General features: G+C 35.5%; 1 protein-coding gene across 1 annotated transcript in view; it reads right to left on the reverse strand.

The window, feature by feature from the left end:
• The window catches only part of LOC107668249 (membrane-bound O-acyltransferase domain-containing protein 2-like), a 32,679-nt gene that overhangs the window by 5,827 nt on the left and 10,115 nt on the right, over nt 1-16,737 (reverse strand). Inside the window, exons 2-5 of the mRNA XM_016460064.1 lie at nt 7,163-7,308; nt 5,599-5,676; nt 2,372-2,467; nt 2,229-2,284 (exon numbers count right to left, since the gene is read on the reverse strand). Of these exons, the coding sequence (XP_016315550.1) occupies nt 2,229-2,284; nt 2,372-2,467; nt 5,599-5,676; nt 7,163-7,308 (376 nt within the window). The remainder of the gene's footprint in view (nt 1-2,228; nt 2,285-2,371; nt 2,468-5,598; nt 5,677-7,162; nt 7,309-16,737) is intronic.

A 16,737-nucleotide genomic window follows, 5' to 3' on the forward strand; every position in this document is an offset into this window, starting at 1 on the left:
AAAAAGCGGTCTAACAGACATCTAACACACACACACACACACACACACACACACACACACACACACAAACATCAATACAAACATCCATAATAAAAGTCCCAGGTAAAGCAAATAAAGCTTCAGTCCACAATCAAGTTAAAGGGTTAGTTCACCCAAAAATGAAATTTCTGTCATTAACTACTCACCCTCATGTCGTTTCAAACCCGTAAGACCTTCGTTCATAATTGCAGTTGAACCACTGATGTCACATGGATTATTTTACAGATCTCCCTGCTACGTTTCTGGACTTGGGAACATTTCAGTTGTATTGCTGTCTATGCAGGGTCAGACAGCTCTCAGATTCCATCAAAAATATCTTAATTTGTGTTCCGAAGATGAACGAAGGTCTTACGGGTTTGAAACGACATGAGGGTGAGTAATTAATGACAGAATTTTAATTTTGGGGTGAACTATCCCTTTAACTGCATGGAAAAGATGGACCAGTATATTATTCAAAATGTCTCCTTTTTCTGTTTTCCACAGAAGCAACAAGTCATACGGCTTTGGAATGACATTGAGCTGAGTAAATGATGACAGAATTGTAATTTTTGAGCGAACTATTCCTTTCAATACAATTTAGCAGGAAATCTTGATGTTTGCATTTGAGCACAGTGAAAGTACCGTAGGCGTACAAATTCTTAGCTTGTGAGTTTCATCTAACTCTCCCTGGCCTCTCCCTGATTTACAGAGGTAATTAGAGAGGGAAGAAATGTGCTGTAAACTGACTTGGCTCAGAGTTCATGTGGTCGACTCATGAGTCTCCTCTGCCTCAGTTGTTTGTCTTCCCGCACGATAAGACAAGGCAGGGTGACCCAGAGTAAGTGGCTTGAATCATTTCTTGTTGTTTTATCGCCACCCTTATGTACATAAGACGAGCCACTTAAATGTTTTCATTACGGTTTATGGCTGACTCAGTGAGCAGCAGCACTGCAGAGACAGAGCTTCACCCACAATAAGCGTCATGGTCATGTCCCAGAGCTAGTGATGGAGGTCAGCAAGGACTTCTATGGGGGAATTTGTCCTACTAATGACAGGTTATTCAGGGCAACAAGCGAGTGAAACCACTTTATAAGAGTCCTGGCAGACAGCTCACATACAATTTATATCACAAAACAATTTTATATCACAGTAACCGAATATATCACAATATAGTTATTTGTACTGGAAATCAATGAGAATTGCTTTATATGTTAAATAATCACACGGTATTGCCCATTTCTGGATAATCCACTTAATTAAATACTTTCCAAATGAAAGGTACTTCATCTCATTTGATTATGTTCTATATTTATCTGGACTATGATGAGCAATAAAAGATACAATCATTCATAACAAATGAATGAGAAGTCTGACATCAGTGCAAAAAAAGCATCATGTTACGTAACATGACTCAAAACAGTAAAACTAATATTAAAAATGGATAGTCAGGACTTAAAACTGATAGTTGCACATCAATTTATTTCAATATTAATGCCTCAACACCCATTTATAACAAGTTCTTCTAGTCTTGACTTTTGATCGTATTAAATTATCACTAGACAGCAATAAAACTAGACCGTGTTGAGAAAATTAACAATGTTAAACATGCAACAAAAACTAAATAAAAACTATAGACTAAAAACTAAACTAAAGTTGAACTAAAAAAAAAAAACGAAAACTAACAGACAAATTGAAAATAATAAAATAAAATTCAACATAACTATGTGCAGCATAAACAGTATAATACAATGCTGCCATGGCACAGTGTAAATCATCATATCGTCCAGTCCTACTCTTGCACGAGACATTCAGTGAGGATAAAACAGAGGGTAAATCTTAAGGGAATCCACTCTGTTTAGAAAAATCTGCATGACAAAGGTTTGCAGGCCAGCAGCTGAACTCAGCAGAGGACAAAGAAAGGAATTAGTGATAACGGTAATATTAAGAAGTGTGGTGTGGGGAGCACACATCATAAGGGTAATCTGTCACCCTGTGGAACAATAGAGGGGTGAAGAGAAGGAGGGTGGCTTGTTTTCATTTGCTTTCATTTCATCCCTGCTGCCTTCCAGTTCTTTAATTAGTTTCTCAGGCCCTTTGGCAGCACATTTGACAATCACAACAGCAGCCGCCTAGAACAGCATCCAGAACAGAATCCCAATGCTTCATTCCTGTGTGTATTCTAAACTTTAACCAAACACACACACACTCACCATCATGGATCTCAAAAGCCACACTGGTTATCTTCTGTGTGATGACCATCATCGGCCTGTCAGGGAGAAAAAAAATGAGAGATGTGAGTAGACAACACAGACAACGAAGCTCAGAAACTTCACACAGAAAGGCATATTCTTACCCTGTGAAATCTGCAGAGTACATTCCGTAATCAAAGACGTAAACCCGGGTGATTTGGCAGAAGCTTAGATAACCCAGGGCGACCACCAAACAGTATCTGCAATGTGAACCAAACAGCAGGTTTTACATTGCAAGACATTTCTGATGCATTAATGTACTTACGACCATTTTTGTGCAGATGATACACATACATTTTAGTTTTACAAGAGCTTTGATATCATGAGGGCCTGGAGGATGCCATACGGAGAATTTTATGGTCCATTAAATCCCAGAAACAAGTAAAAACATTATTTAAAAAAAAAATAAGCTAACAAAGAGCTTGGTGATATTTCCAGAAATGAACTCTCAGCTGTGATGAGGGCTTTTGATCTGCAGAGGATGAAGAGCAGACTGTGTATGTGTGTGTGTGTGTGTGTGCGCGTGTGTGTGGATAAACATTACTTTCTACACTAATGAATGACATTATTGCTCCCTATTCTTGTATGATGCAGAATTTTTTTTTAAATGAAGGTGGAAGATGGGAAAAGGCACACATATTCTTATACACACACACACACACACACACACACACACACACAGATGAAACTGCTAGTGCCATAGAGGCGTTTCATTATCGCTGATTGAGGGAAGGCTGCATGTGTTTGCTCAGTCTGTATGGTATTTTATATGGCTCTCTGGAACCCTGGAGGCACATATTTTAAATTATGTAAATTATATACAAAATTATACAAAATAAAGCCAAAAAAAGCATTAAATTAAGGTAAAACTACTAAAAATCAAAATATTTCTGTTTTTTCCTTTGAAGAACCGGAGTGCCCACTGTCTTGAAGAATCTGGATATATGAGGAAGTCTAATTTTAGAAGTGTGATTTATAGACCTGGAATAGTCATGTAAATTATTCAAATCATAAAACTCCATGGGCATTTTTAATGAATACAAATTTGTCTAGAATGTTCTATTTTCAAACTCTAAAATCACAAACAACTGGAAAAGTTAAGGGGCCTTCAAATAATGTTGTGGACAGTGAGAGTGGCATAGGTGCCTCTTCTCATATCATAAAATAATTTGAACTGCAAATAATATTTCATTTCCATTTAATTATGCGCTATATGTGCAGTATGCTACTCATGTAAGAAACTGTTTAAGCGGGATAAATGGACAGTCAGCCTGTCATTATCACAACATAAACCTTCACAAAACTCCTGTGTCCTCTGATCATGCTTTTTGCCAGGTTACTGGTTTTGTTTGATGAATTTAGTAGTAAGTTGACTAGATATCTACAAGCTTAACTGTATATTCTGCTTTGTTTTCTGAGTCATGTCTAAGAGGGTGGAAAAAGCAGTGTGAACCAGTGCATGAAAACATGAACGCTGATTTCTCACATAAGTGTTTTTCTGTTGTGCATGCAAACATACTGACTGAAAGTTTAGTATAAGACAGCAGCCACAAACAACTTTTGTTGTGTTCTGTTCACTGCACATGATAACAGAGGGTCATTAGTCCAGTAATCATGTGGTTTTAAAATGCAAGATCTGTTAATCTCACAGACAAAGGTAGGGAAAAGCAGATGACGCTAACAGAGACTAGCATAACAGCAGCTCCCAGTCATTCTCATTATTTCATATACACACACACTCGCGCTGTAGTGATGACACATTCAGCTCAGGTCCCCAGATACTGCAGGTGTGAGTACAAAGATAGACGAAGGGTGTGTGTCATGCGTGCGCTTTTCCATTCAACAATGCGAGTGTGTTTTGCAGGTCTGCAAAACAGTTTGTCCCCCAAATGAATGCCAAAAATAGAATGGTCTCAACCACCTTATGTTTCCCAAAACAACAAAACCAGTAACGTCAACAGCGTTTCTACACAGCCCACCAATAGGAGAATTTTCTACCTCAACAACTACCCCTGAATCTTCCTAAGACAGTAATATCACCTCATTTGAAACAAAATGTCCCTAAAGGGCCGTTTGGCAGAAGTCTGACAGTGAGGCAGTTTTATATTTACCACCTAGTAAAAAGTTTCTGGCAGCTGGCAGGAGATGGCAGAGGGGAAATAATGGAAGATTTTATTACACCCATGAGGAGGACAGTGACTGATGGTCAGCGGTTGAAGAGAATGATCTCTTTCTCATTATAATTATCTCTGGGTCAGTTTTCAACTCTTTCATCAGAAGAGTCGGGCTCTAAGAGAGCGGACAACTTCTATTAGCGCGGACCTCAGTTCACCTTATGAATGAAAAGGGGGTCATGAAGGATTCACACACATCTGTTCCATGGGTTCTACTGAATGTTAAGTAAAATGTTTTTAATGCAATGGTGTTCATAACCAGTTTTACTTCTGTATTGTCACATATTTTCTAGTGAAACAGGATATGCAATAACAAAAACAACTTTATTTTATCCATCAGGGATTGACTGGGTTTAAAAATGAAAACTGATGTCAAATAAAATGGAAAATCAGTTCAGAGGCGGAGCCACTATAAGGTCGCACTATCTTTCGAAAATTTTGGTGTTAGTATGTGTTTTTTTTAGTTAATACTTTTATTCAGCAATGATGCATTAAATTTTTCAAAAGTGACAATCTAACAAAAAAATTCAAATAAATGGTGTTCTTTTGAAGTTTCTATTCATCAAAGAATCCTGAAATAAAGTATCACGGTTTTCACAAAAACATTAAGCAGCACAACTGTTTTCAACATTGATCATTTTTAATTGTTAAAAATATTTCACAATGTTAATGTTTTCACTGTAGTTCTGACCACATAAATGCAACATTGGTGAGCATAAGAGACTTTTCAAAACATAAAAAAAAATCTTACCAATCCAGGACTTTTGAATGGTAGAGTTCATTTTGATGAAAAATACAAGACAAAGCTTTTGCCTTTGTATTAACAAGCACTGCTGAATAGTTCAAAATTAAGTGCAGAAATTTGTAATAAAGACCCAATAAATTTGAAATTTAGTAGTATAAATTAGTAGTATACTATAATTTAGTATCATTTAGTATCATTTAGTAGTATCATTTAGTTGTATAGTCAGTTTATTAGCTTTTTGTGCAGTTTCCATTTTTGTGCAATGTCAACAATGCACTTGTCCAGCCATTTTATGGTCTCTTTAACAGTAAAAGGAGTCACTTTTTTAATGTTGCCTTCAATGCTATGAAAGTTAAAAACCAAACTTTTGAGTATTTTCAATTTTGTTATAGTCGTAAAATTATGGACTGACTTGTGCATGTGCTCAACTCCCGTCAGAATCATTATGCCATAAGTAATGCCGCTCTGGAGCAGGAAATGAAGAGCATACCTGTAGAAGAGAGAGAAAATGTTATTTCTATTAATACAGCACATAAGAGGAAACTTTCAAATGATACTTAAAAAGTATATAACCACTCAATGAAAAATGAAAGGGAGGACTCTAACTCTAAATATGGCAGCTGTAGGAACAGAGTTCCACCTTGCAGAAGAGCCTATGGCCTTTTTGATAGAGGTAAAGGCTAGATGTAAACGCACATCATCTGGATCAGCATAAAAACTGACCTAAAGAAGCAAAATACCATTATTAAGTTATTGGGTTTTGTTGCTGATTTGACATGTTATTGAAATATTGCCTGGACAAACAGTTTTTGAGATTTTGGGGAACTAGCTATGCCTTTATGTAAAGACAATAAACTCTATGGAAGCTTATCTGTCAGACACACGTAAACAAACAGACAATTTAATAAGGGTTTGAAAAGATGCCACTAATTAGCAGCCAGAAATGTATCTATCCTTTATTATCATGAGTGTGGCCTATTGATCTATTTGTCTTATTAAATGAGATGTTAATGAGCTTCGGATTTTAGTCACCACGACACATCAATACAAGCTTGTGTGGGTCGACAGTGAATCTCACAACACAGACACTAATGGATCTAAAACTATGTTGGTATCGACAAGACTTTTTCTAATGTTACTCTATTAATAAAATTAAAAGACCAGCTGTTTCCCGCAAAGGTTTTTGCAAATTATACTGGAATTGAAAAATCAATTTTTATTGTTTTTATTAATTTTATTACTCACATTTTATTATTATTATTATTAAATGTCATTCAATTTAGCTATAGTAAATGATATGATTAGACACAAAAATTAATATAGCAATCTGAAGTATTTTCTGAATATGCAATATTGTGGGAAAAAAGTGCAGCATTATATAACCTTTAAACCTTCTTTTAAAAAGATTATTTTTCAAAAAAAAATTATGAATAAATAAAAAATGTTTAGTTAAATTATAAACGTATATTATTATACCACTCACAATCCAAAAATGGGACCCACCAATCAACAAAATTCATTGTAACCATGAAAACTTGTATTTCTGTTTTCCATTTTTCAAATCCTTTTTTGGTTTGAATAAATTTTGCTATGCTGTCTTTCATCTCACTGATGACTTTCTGAACCAAGGCTCAAAAAAATAACCAGTCACTGTTGCACTCAACTGAGGGAGTCATACAGGTGTATTTACAACTGGAAAAATTCCACAGAATTTGATACTTGACAGTGTACTACAGATGTCAGCTTCAGCACTCTTTAGTGTCCTATAAACTGTTTGTTTGTGCTGTATCAAATGTGTGTCGTTTAACAGGCTGCTACATTTTCTATTGATTGGTGTCTGTTGTATCTTTCTGGAAAGTCACACCAGCACAAATCCTGCAGTCCAGCAGCAGGGAGTACAAGCAAAACCTGGTTTCAGTTTCCTTGTGGACACACAGAGAGGGATGCATCAGTATGGACTGCAGGCAAATACTCACCAGCCAAAGCAGAAGAGGGCAAAGTAGATGCCCAGCAGTGTGGCCACCACATGCCGCACAAAAGGACTGGTCTTGCTGGGGTGCAGATAGAGCCTGAACCACACGGCCGTGAGTAGGGCACAGAGCTGACATACTACGAAGTTCACCTAAAAACAAACAAACAAAAAACACAACTGGTCATCAACTGAACTTACACCATCACGGCCAAAAGACTGATACTTAGATCAGATGTATAACTTTTCAGATTGGTTTGTATGTCACTTCTAAGGCAGAGCATTTTAAATAAATTAATTCATCCATTACTTTATTTAAACACATTTTTAAATGTTACAAATGTTGTACATTTTAAATTACATTAAATAATTATTTTATTATTTTTTTAATTGTTAATTAAACTTCTTGAAAATAAAACAATGTTAAAACAATACAATATAATTTTTTTTGCTGTCAATTGATTAAAAAAAATAATTAATCTCGCATTTTTTTCTGAAATTAATCATGATTAATCACACTTAATGTTAAAGTTTTTAATATACTTTTATATTGCAATAATTTTACATTCAATCTTCAAATTAATGTACAAACAACATAAAGACAGTATATTTTTTATTTAAACACATTTTTAAATGTTACAAATGTTGTACATTTTAAATTACATTAAATAATTATTTTATTATTTTTTTAATTGTTAATTAAACTTCTTGAAAATAAAACAATGTTAAAACAATACAATATAATTTTTTTTGCTGTCAATTGATTAAAAAAAATAATTAATCTCGCATTTTTTTCTGAAATTAATCATGATTAATCACACTTAATGTTAAAGTTTTTAATATACTTTTATATTGCAATAATTTTACATTCAATCTTCAAATTAATGTAGAAACAACATAAAGACAGTATATTTTTTATATTTGTTTAATGGCATCTTTTTTATGACTGAAGGCGAGTATCACTGACACCAATACTACTGATGTCTCTATGAAATTGTTGAATTAAACAAACATTACAGTATAATTGATAGCTATCAATTTGAACATTTATTAGGCTTTAAAAAAATTACTTCTAATTTAAGTGAACTTAAAACAATTTTCACATAAACCCATTATAATAAAGGTCATAATTACCTGTGCCCTTCAGCAAGTAGGAAATATACAGAAACTGAATAAACTTATCAAACACCAAATTCTAAATTAAATATAGACAAATCCTTAAAGCTACAAAATTGATTGATTATTGATTTCCTCTTTTTTCTTTTGTTCTTTGAATAGCAGATCACAGCTGCTGGGTTATTAGGTTATTTTGGTTGCTTTAAGAGCTCCAGCTCCTGAACATGACGCGGATCTGACACGCATCGTATTTTCTCACAACTCTTTACCTTTTGTGACCCATTTCAGGTCTTAAAGTCTCTATTAATGAGTTGATGAGTTGAATCAGGTGTGTTAGATGAGGGAGACAGTGCTGGGCTGCGCCAAAACAATTTTGAAAAATACTGCATTTCAGAGACATGCTCTAAAATGGGACGCATATATAACAAATACTTACATCCATGCACAGGTTTAAAGGGGTCATATGACATTGCTAAAAAAACATTATTTTGTGTATTTGGTGTAATGCAATGTGTTTACGCGGTTTAAAGTTAAAAAAACACATTATTTTCCACATACTGTACATTATTGTTGCACCCACTATGCCTCGCCTTTCTGAAACGCGTCGATTTTTACAAAGCTCATCGGTCTGAAAAGAACGGTGTGCTGTGATTGGCCAGCTATCCAGTGCGTTGTGATTGGCCGAATACCTCAAGCGTGAGATGGAAGTGTTACGCCCCTCACCATACTGTGATGCCGTGTCCCGGAGCGACGAGACAAAACCAATAAAACCCATTACAAACGAGGGGTCATATGACATTGCTAAAAAAACATTATTTTGTGTATTTGGTGTAATGCAATGTGTTTACGCGGCTTAAAGTTAAAAAAACACATTATTTTCCACATACTGTACATTATTGTTGCACCCACTATGCCTCGCCTTTCTGAAACGCGTCGATTTTTACAAAGCTCATCGGTCTGAAAAGAAGGTGCTCTGATTGGCTAGCTATCTAGTGCGTTATGATTGGCTGAATTCCTCAAGCGTGTGACGGAAATGTTACGCCCCTTAAAAGGTTCAAGAAACTTTCCTCCGTAAAATGCGCAGCACACTCTCAAATATTTGGGTTGGTCTGTTCTGGAACAGTGTTGTAAATAAAACGTAACCACTGATTTCTAGTTGTGTCGTCTTTTGGAAGACCAAAGTAGTTTGTCTTTCGCAACGAAGCACACAGCATCTCCACAACATGGCGGCGGCGGCAACAATACTACAGCGAGAATAAAAGTTACGCCTTCTTTCTTTGCGTATACATCTGGGCGGTGTTATGCAAATCTTCCCACACAGTGACGTAGACATGTGGGGGCATGTTTGAACGAGGCGTTTTAGAAAGGCGTGGTTGAGCGTTCACTTTTATAAAGAATATCTCTTTGGGTTTGAGACCACATAGCTGTACATTTAACACCAAATATATTCTGATATTCTGTGAATTCAGTGTGTATAGAAAAGCTGCAGTATTTGACGCTGGAAGCATGTCACTTGAACCAGGTACATTATTATGTAAAGACAATGGAATTTAGAAGAAATAATAAGCAGTCAAAATCAAAACAAACAATGACTAACAGGGTCAGAGAACAATGATTTCACACTGTTCCAGGAGAACGTCAGAAGGTTGGCAGGATTCAGTGAGGTTCCTGCAGTATTTCAGGACCCTGCAAGCCTTGTGACCTGCTTAAAAGGCAATGCCTTGAGTTTCACACTGACATGCTTCTCATGAAAGCCAAAGACATCAACAGCATGAGTCTGAGAGTTGTTTCTTGACTGCACACAGCTGTAAAATTTCTGCTGCAAGTCATCTGAAGACATATATCTTCAACCACATTCAAAAGAGTCTAACATCTGTAAAAAGCTTTATTCCTACGCTCTATACAAATAACTTTCATCAAGTCTGCAGAACAGCTACTTTTTCAGCATGTGTGGCACAAAGGGAAAATAGATGCTTTGCCAAGTTTCATGTACTGAAACAGACAATGGCCTTTAAATTTATATTCAAAATATTATAATAATATTATAAAATAAAATATCTAAAAAACAACAACTGAAATCAATCATTTTAAATTCTGCAAATGAATTTCGGATCACAATATACAGTAGACACATGGATAACCATTTTAAAATTTGCTAAAGATTTTAATTAACAGTTTTATTAAAAATATGAATAATTAATAATTGATAGCAAAGACTACCTATGTTTACCTTTTAGATTACTTAAATGTAAATATATATGAAATTAGCATGTACAATTAAATATCCAATACTGACTGAAAAAACAAAAAACAAACTATAACATCTGCAGAAAACAAAAATGATATTGTGTATCCCCACTCCACATACATTCAAGGGCATGTGCCAACCATTTACTTACCCTAATCCTGAATATATAGTTACAGTCTTGCTAACTGTGCCAAGTAATTCAAACAAGACAGAATTCACACACCACATAAGGATGCTACAATAAACTGTATTTCTGTCCTGCAACCACATCTGCATTCAACGCCTGTAGAATAGCACTTAATAACGAGTCCACAAAAAGAAATCCACCACAACAAAGACACCATTTGTTTTGTGACATCCAATACATCTGTCAAGCAGCCCAGCGTGGTCTGCATGCTGTAACTTGTATGCAGCACTAGCAATGCTGTAATTGTAAACACATCAAAAGACATCTCAAGCTCCAAGTAATCAATATAAAATCATGCTAAATGACAGCTGACAGCACAGTAATATTATAAGAGAGCCACGTGTCTTTGAGATTACCTGAGCTTGGATGTTACAAAAATCTGAACTGAAAACAAGTCCCTTTGAATTAGGCGAGATGCTGATAGAAAATTGAGTTACAAGTAATTATGAAGGCTCACATTATGTCTCAGACACAACATAAATAACCCTTGACAAATGAAGGATTATCAACCAGTTTTGACAGAGCTTTGTTTGCCAGCTTCTGTCACTGCAGACTTCCTGTTGCTTTCTCACTCAATTTTATCTGTCCATCTGTCACACTTGCAGCAATGCATGAAGCACACACAACATACTAAATAAATCAGTTAGTTAGTTAGTTATAGGAAATCGCACAGCTAAATGGTCAAAATCTTCCATAAATGTGCCATAAATACAGAAATGCCCTTGTAAAATCTCCACAAAAATAAATAAATTATAAATATTTGACACCAGCACCTTCATGCTGGCTCAACCCTGCAACATAAGAGTTTTGAGCTGTAGCCTAGCCACAGTGCCAAACATTTTACCACAAAGCCACAAGTCACACAAAAGCATTTTAGCTGCATTGTGATAAGACAAATCATACTAATAATTCATAAAAGATTATGAATGTCTTCAACAGAAAGCTCAACTTCATTCCACTTTACAGTGGCAGATTGCAAGAGGCTCCCATGAGTTTCATTCCACTACCATTGTGTTCTGATTTGAGTGCCGAGTACACAGAGGGCACATCCTGCTTAGATTCAGACTATCAGAGGTTCAGAGAAAAGGTGCCATGAAAGATGACACCGACTCAATATCTCAATACAGATTATAAAGCATGCTCTCATAAGAGCTCGATGTTAAGGGCAGTCGAGGAGAGAGGAGAGGGAAAAGGAGCTCGAGCAAACATTTTTATAGAAGAACATTAAAAAGGCTCATTCACATACTCTGCCTTAACAGCCAGTTGTAAATGAAAGAGGCAAAAAAAAAAACCCTGGAAAAGCAGGCCAAGTTACTGAACTTGACAGCACCCATCTGAAGCAGATGCTTCTAAACTTTTGACTTTTTGCCACATGATTTCGCTTTACAAAACCTACTCAACATGAGCCCATTTCTGTGTAATTACTGCTTTATCATTTTGCTAAAAGGTCTTGATAAAATGACTTTTAGTGAAACTATTAAACTGGCAAATTGGGGTGATTTAATTCAATCATAAAGGCTAAGGAGCAGTTTTCTGTGCTAGAACATCAGGGAATTTATGGAAACTCCTTTGTGATTTCTCATAAGAAGAAGAAATGGACTCGTTTCTCTTATTCTATAAATTATTAAATGGCCATTTTAAGCACTGTATTAAGAATCAAATAGGGTAAATATGATAGCAAAAATAAATTGCTGAAAACCTTTGTGCTTTATAAAACGATCTATTTTTGTAACTTTTTAAATGTAATATTTATAAAACAAAAACACAAAAAAACTATCAAATTAAATTATTTTGGCCAAAAATAAAAATAAAATTAAACAAGCTAAAAGAAATATTTTTGTCAGTCAAGTCAATATTTTGATGCTTAGGTGAATTGAGGTATGACAACACTATAAAGTATGACATAAATCATTAATTTTGAGATCTGCTAAAGAAAAAAAAAGGATGAAATACAAATATAAAAAGAATAAAACTACTGTCCCATAACCTACATACTGTGAATCTCTAGTGAAGAATCATTCTTATTTGACCTCTTGTAATACATACATATTGTTGCTCTTGGCTTGAAATTATGGTATAATATGGCAGATGGTTAAAGAATATATCCAATATCCAAGTGACATGAGGAACTCAAATAACAGCCTTGAACCTGCTCACCTTCATCAATAACTCAGCACGTCTGCACTGCTCCATGTTGACATGTTAGTGTTCCTATGAAGCAAGCTAGCAAGAAAAGTTGGACCTCTCCTTCATTCTGTCTCACTCTATCTTCTTTAATTAATGATCCTTGATGCGTCTCATTACATTCCTTTAACTCAGCACGTCTGTACTGCTTCATGCTGAAGTGCTGCTGTTCCCATGAGGCAAGCCAACCAGAAAAGTTGGACTTCTCTTTATTTCTCTCTCTCTCTCTCACTATCGTCTTTAATTAATGATCCTTGATGCGTCTCATTATTACATTCCTAGTCTCCTTTATGTCCAGGTTACCTGGTGCCATGGTCTCCAGTGTCAGTGCAGAGGAACCTGAGCAGAGGTCCTCATCACCTCAGACAGAGCACAGGCTAAAGCTGGCTGCACCCCGCTGGAGATAAACTACATCCAAGAATTTGCCTAACCTACAGATTCTGATAAGCAGCAGATAAATCTGATTTCTTTCCACACACATGACTCAGAGGCAGAGGACCGTGCTTGGGCTTGGCTAGAAATATCCTGGAGATTCATCAAAGTCAGCTGACGCAGGGAAAGCGAAAGGCTTCTACACTTCATCAGGTGGTGAATGTCGCTGCTGAGATGCTAAATGTGCCAATTGTCAGAATAAATGAAATTGGGAATGAATAAAAGAAAAGGGGATGTCAAAAGTACTTGGTGATATCAGCAGGAAAGTAAAGTCATTTCAGAGGCGGTGTTTTTGTATATATTATTTTACAAGAGAGAAATACTTGGAAAAATTGTGCACAGATGAATGACACAACAAATCCAGAGGGATGTACTGATGAAGTAACTAGGGTCAATATTAATTTCATGCAGACTCACAAACACTGTTGCACTGCTACACAAAATCAAACAATATCTGTCAGCAAAACAAAGCAGCAAATGTTGTGTAAAATTACTGTGCACACAAGTTATACAACGAATCCATAAAATGTCAGTGGTTTTAGAATAAAGAAGCACAGGATGGCAAAACCAGGCCTAAATATTCCTCCCTACTCTGCCTTGTAAAATTAGAGTTTAGAGAAACAGGACAGTTGGTGTCCGACTGTGGGCTTGTAATATTGTCACAATTTCACGGCAGTTCACGGGATGACAGTAACTGCTTCTCTGACATTTCAAAAAACGCATTTAAAATTCATTTCCCTAAAATAAAATTTAAAGAGCAAATAAAATAAAATTCCTGCACCTATTACAAGTGAACATATAATTTGTGGGTTGTATACTGAAACAACAACACATACATTGAACAGTTAAGACATTTCAAAATCTTCTAATTTCATATGGTTCAGTAAAAACTGCTACATTCAGCTGAGCTTTGCATACCATGACATATTTATGGTGCTCTATGTTAAATGGGCTGTATGATGACAAAAAACAAATGCAGAAAGCAATGCTGATTACAATAATGAAGAATTATTTCTTCAATTAAGGCCATTTATGTCTTAGTTTAGTTGGAACAATCTGATTGGCCGACCAATTACAATACAGACAGAGAAAATATTTGGGAAACAGGTTTAAGAACAATCACTATTTTTGCAGTTCCATTTGGTATCACTAGAGGTGCAAAGATGACACACTTCGGCTTTAAGTGTGTCTGCTTTTTGTGGCAATCCTTAAGAAGCCTGTTGCTAGGACACGGTCCTCCTAAAAATAAAAGAGGACACTGAGGTGCAGAATGAAAGCTGCCCAATGCATTCATCAGTCTTTTCAGCTGTCACTGACCACACGTTTGGATTGATTTGCTTTCCACTCCGATCGCTTCTATGGAGATCAAAGCAAAGTAACCTTTTTCATATCTCTTGCAGTGATATGCAACTGAAACCCAATTACAGTTTTATTCTGCATGGGCTATAATGTGATATAGAGCAGGAATATTTTCCCCCTTAGTACTGTAAATCACATTCATCTAGTTTAACTTCCAGACCCAGATTTTGAAGCAAACATAAACAATTTTTTTTAATTAACAAAAGTGAACAAAAATGCCCTTAAAAAATTATTAATTGGTTTATTATTGGTTTCTACAAATATCTTTAATGTTTTAACTAGAGGTCGACCGATATGGATTTTTGGATGGCCGATGATGATAAAGCGAGCCAATATAAGATTACATGATAGAGCACTATTTAATTTAAAGTTAGTAAATAATACATGCATAACAATTGCTGAAATCAATTTATATCTATTTTACATAATATTTACTATAATAATTAGAAATAAATCATTTAAAATGAATCAATTTAAAAAAACTATTTGAACTTGCTAAAAAAATAAATATGTAAAATAAACAGGTATATACTTGGCAACTTCTTGCTTGATTCTGTAATCCTATTATAATATTTTTCTATAAGGAATTGAGGAAAAAACGTAAATAAGGTAAACTTTCTAACCAACAGTGCACGCAGTATCCTGATAAGTCAATCATTTTTTTCTCCAAAAAAAAAAAAAGACCAAGTAATGCTAATTTCACGTGCATTAATACATGCTCTGTTACACACACAAAAAAATTTAAAAGTCAACTAATGAAGAGAATGGGAGCTCTTGGTGTCTAAGCTCAGGCACGGGGTTTTCAGTGCTGTCAAAACAAAAGTCACACTTCTGGCACTTATTGGCCAAAAAGAAAAACTTATGGGCCAATGGCAACAATTAAAAAACGCCAAATATCGGTCGATAATAACAGCCTTGGCCATATATCAGTTGACTAATAGTTTTGATTACTCAGCTAACTGTTGACTCAAAATGTGCTTATGCAAGAGATTCAACATTATTACCTCCAAATATAACAACAGAGCACCTGCATTTTTCTTTGTGCTTTCAAAAGAGCAAACATCTGAAATCAAAACTTTTGGTAATCCTGCTCCATAGCCATGAGGGTTCATCATAACATTTAAGCAGAACCATTTGTGGTAGGGTAAGCTTTACAACACTTAACCCATTAATCTCCCTAACCAAATGCCTGACCTTGGCTATGGCATTGGAATTACATGACAAGCAGTTAGCCGATGATTAAATCGCTCTTGAGCACTAAGTGCTCCCACCAAACAGTGCATTAGATTCTCAATTATTTATGGGTGCTGCTAATGCACATGGTGCACTCATGCTCCTGTCAACTGAGCAGGTAAGGATAACCATTACATAACACTAAGCCCTTGACACTACAGTGAAATCTGGAGGAGATGGACCACTCCAATAAGAGCTTCCAAAGCAACGCATCATGGATATTAAGATTGAATGAGCTTTTGTCTTTGGTATGCAAAGGCAAAAATTGGTTAATTTATCTTAGAAATGGACTGGAGTTGGATTGGAATGGATATCAGTTATCCTTGCTTGCACTTAGCATCAGTTATAGATCAGAGATAATGATCTTATTATTACATTCTGATAGATTCTGCAGAGCTCTTCATGCCACAGGATTGGCCACAAAAACTTTCAGAGAAAGAAATTTCATGAAACAACATTTAAAAAAATACTTCAGTACTTCTAAGTTCACGATAAACTGTAATAATTTTTAGCACTTGCAAAAAGCTTAAAGGGGTCAAATGACGTTGCTTTTCAATTTTGGCAATACATTTTGTGTATTTGGTGTAATGAAATGTGTTTTGGCCTTTAAGGTTCAAAAAACACATTATTTTCCACATACTGTACATTATTGTTGCTTCTCTATGCCCCGCCTTTCTGAAACGCGTCGATTTTTAACGAAGAAGCATATTCAGCATGGATGAGGTGAGTGAATGCTTGTGTAACAATTTTTTGGGAGATTATTGTTCATTTTAGCAGAATAGAGCAGAATTGGTTATGTTCTGTCATTGTTTTCCAAACTGTT

Source organism: Sinocyclocheilus anshuiensis, unplaced genomic scaffold (assembly GCF_001515605.1).
Source record: "Sinocyclocheilus anshuiensis isolate Anshui unplaced genomic scaffold, SAMN03320099.WGS_v1.1 scaffold1341, whole genome shotgun sequence".
Lineage (NCBI taxonomy): Eukaryota > Metazoa > Chordata > Actinopteri > Cypriniformes > Cyprinidae > Sinocyclocheilus > Sinocyclocheilus anshuiensis.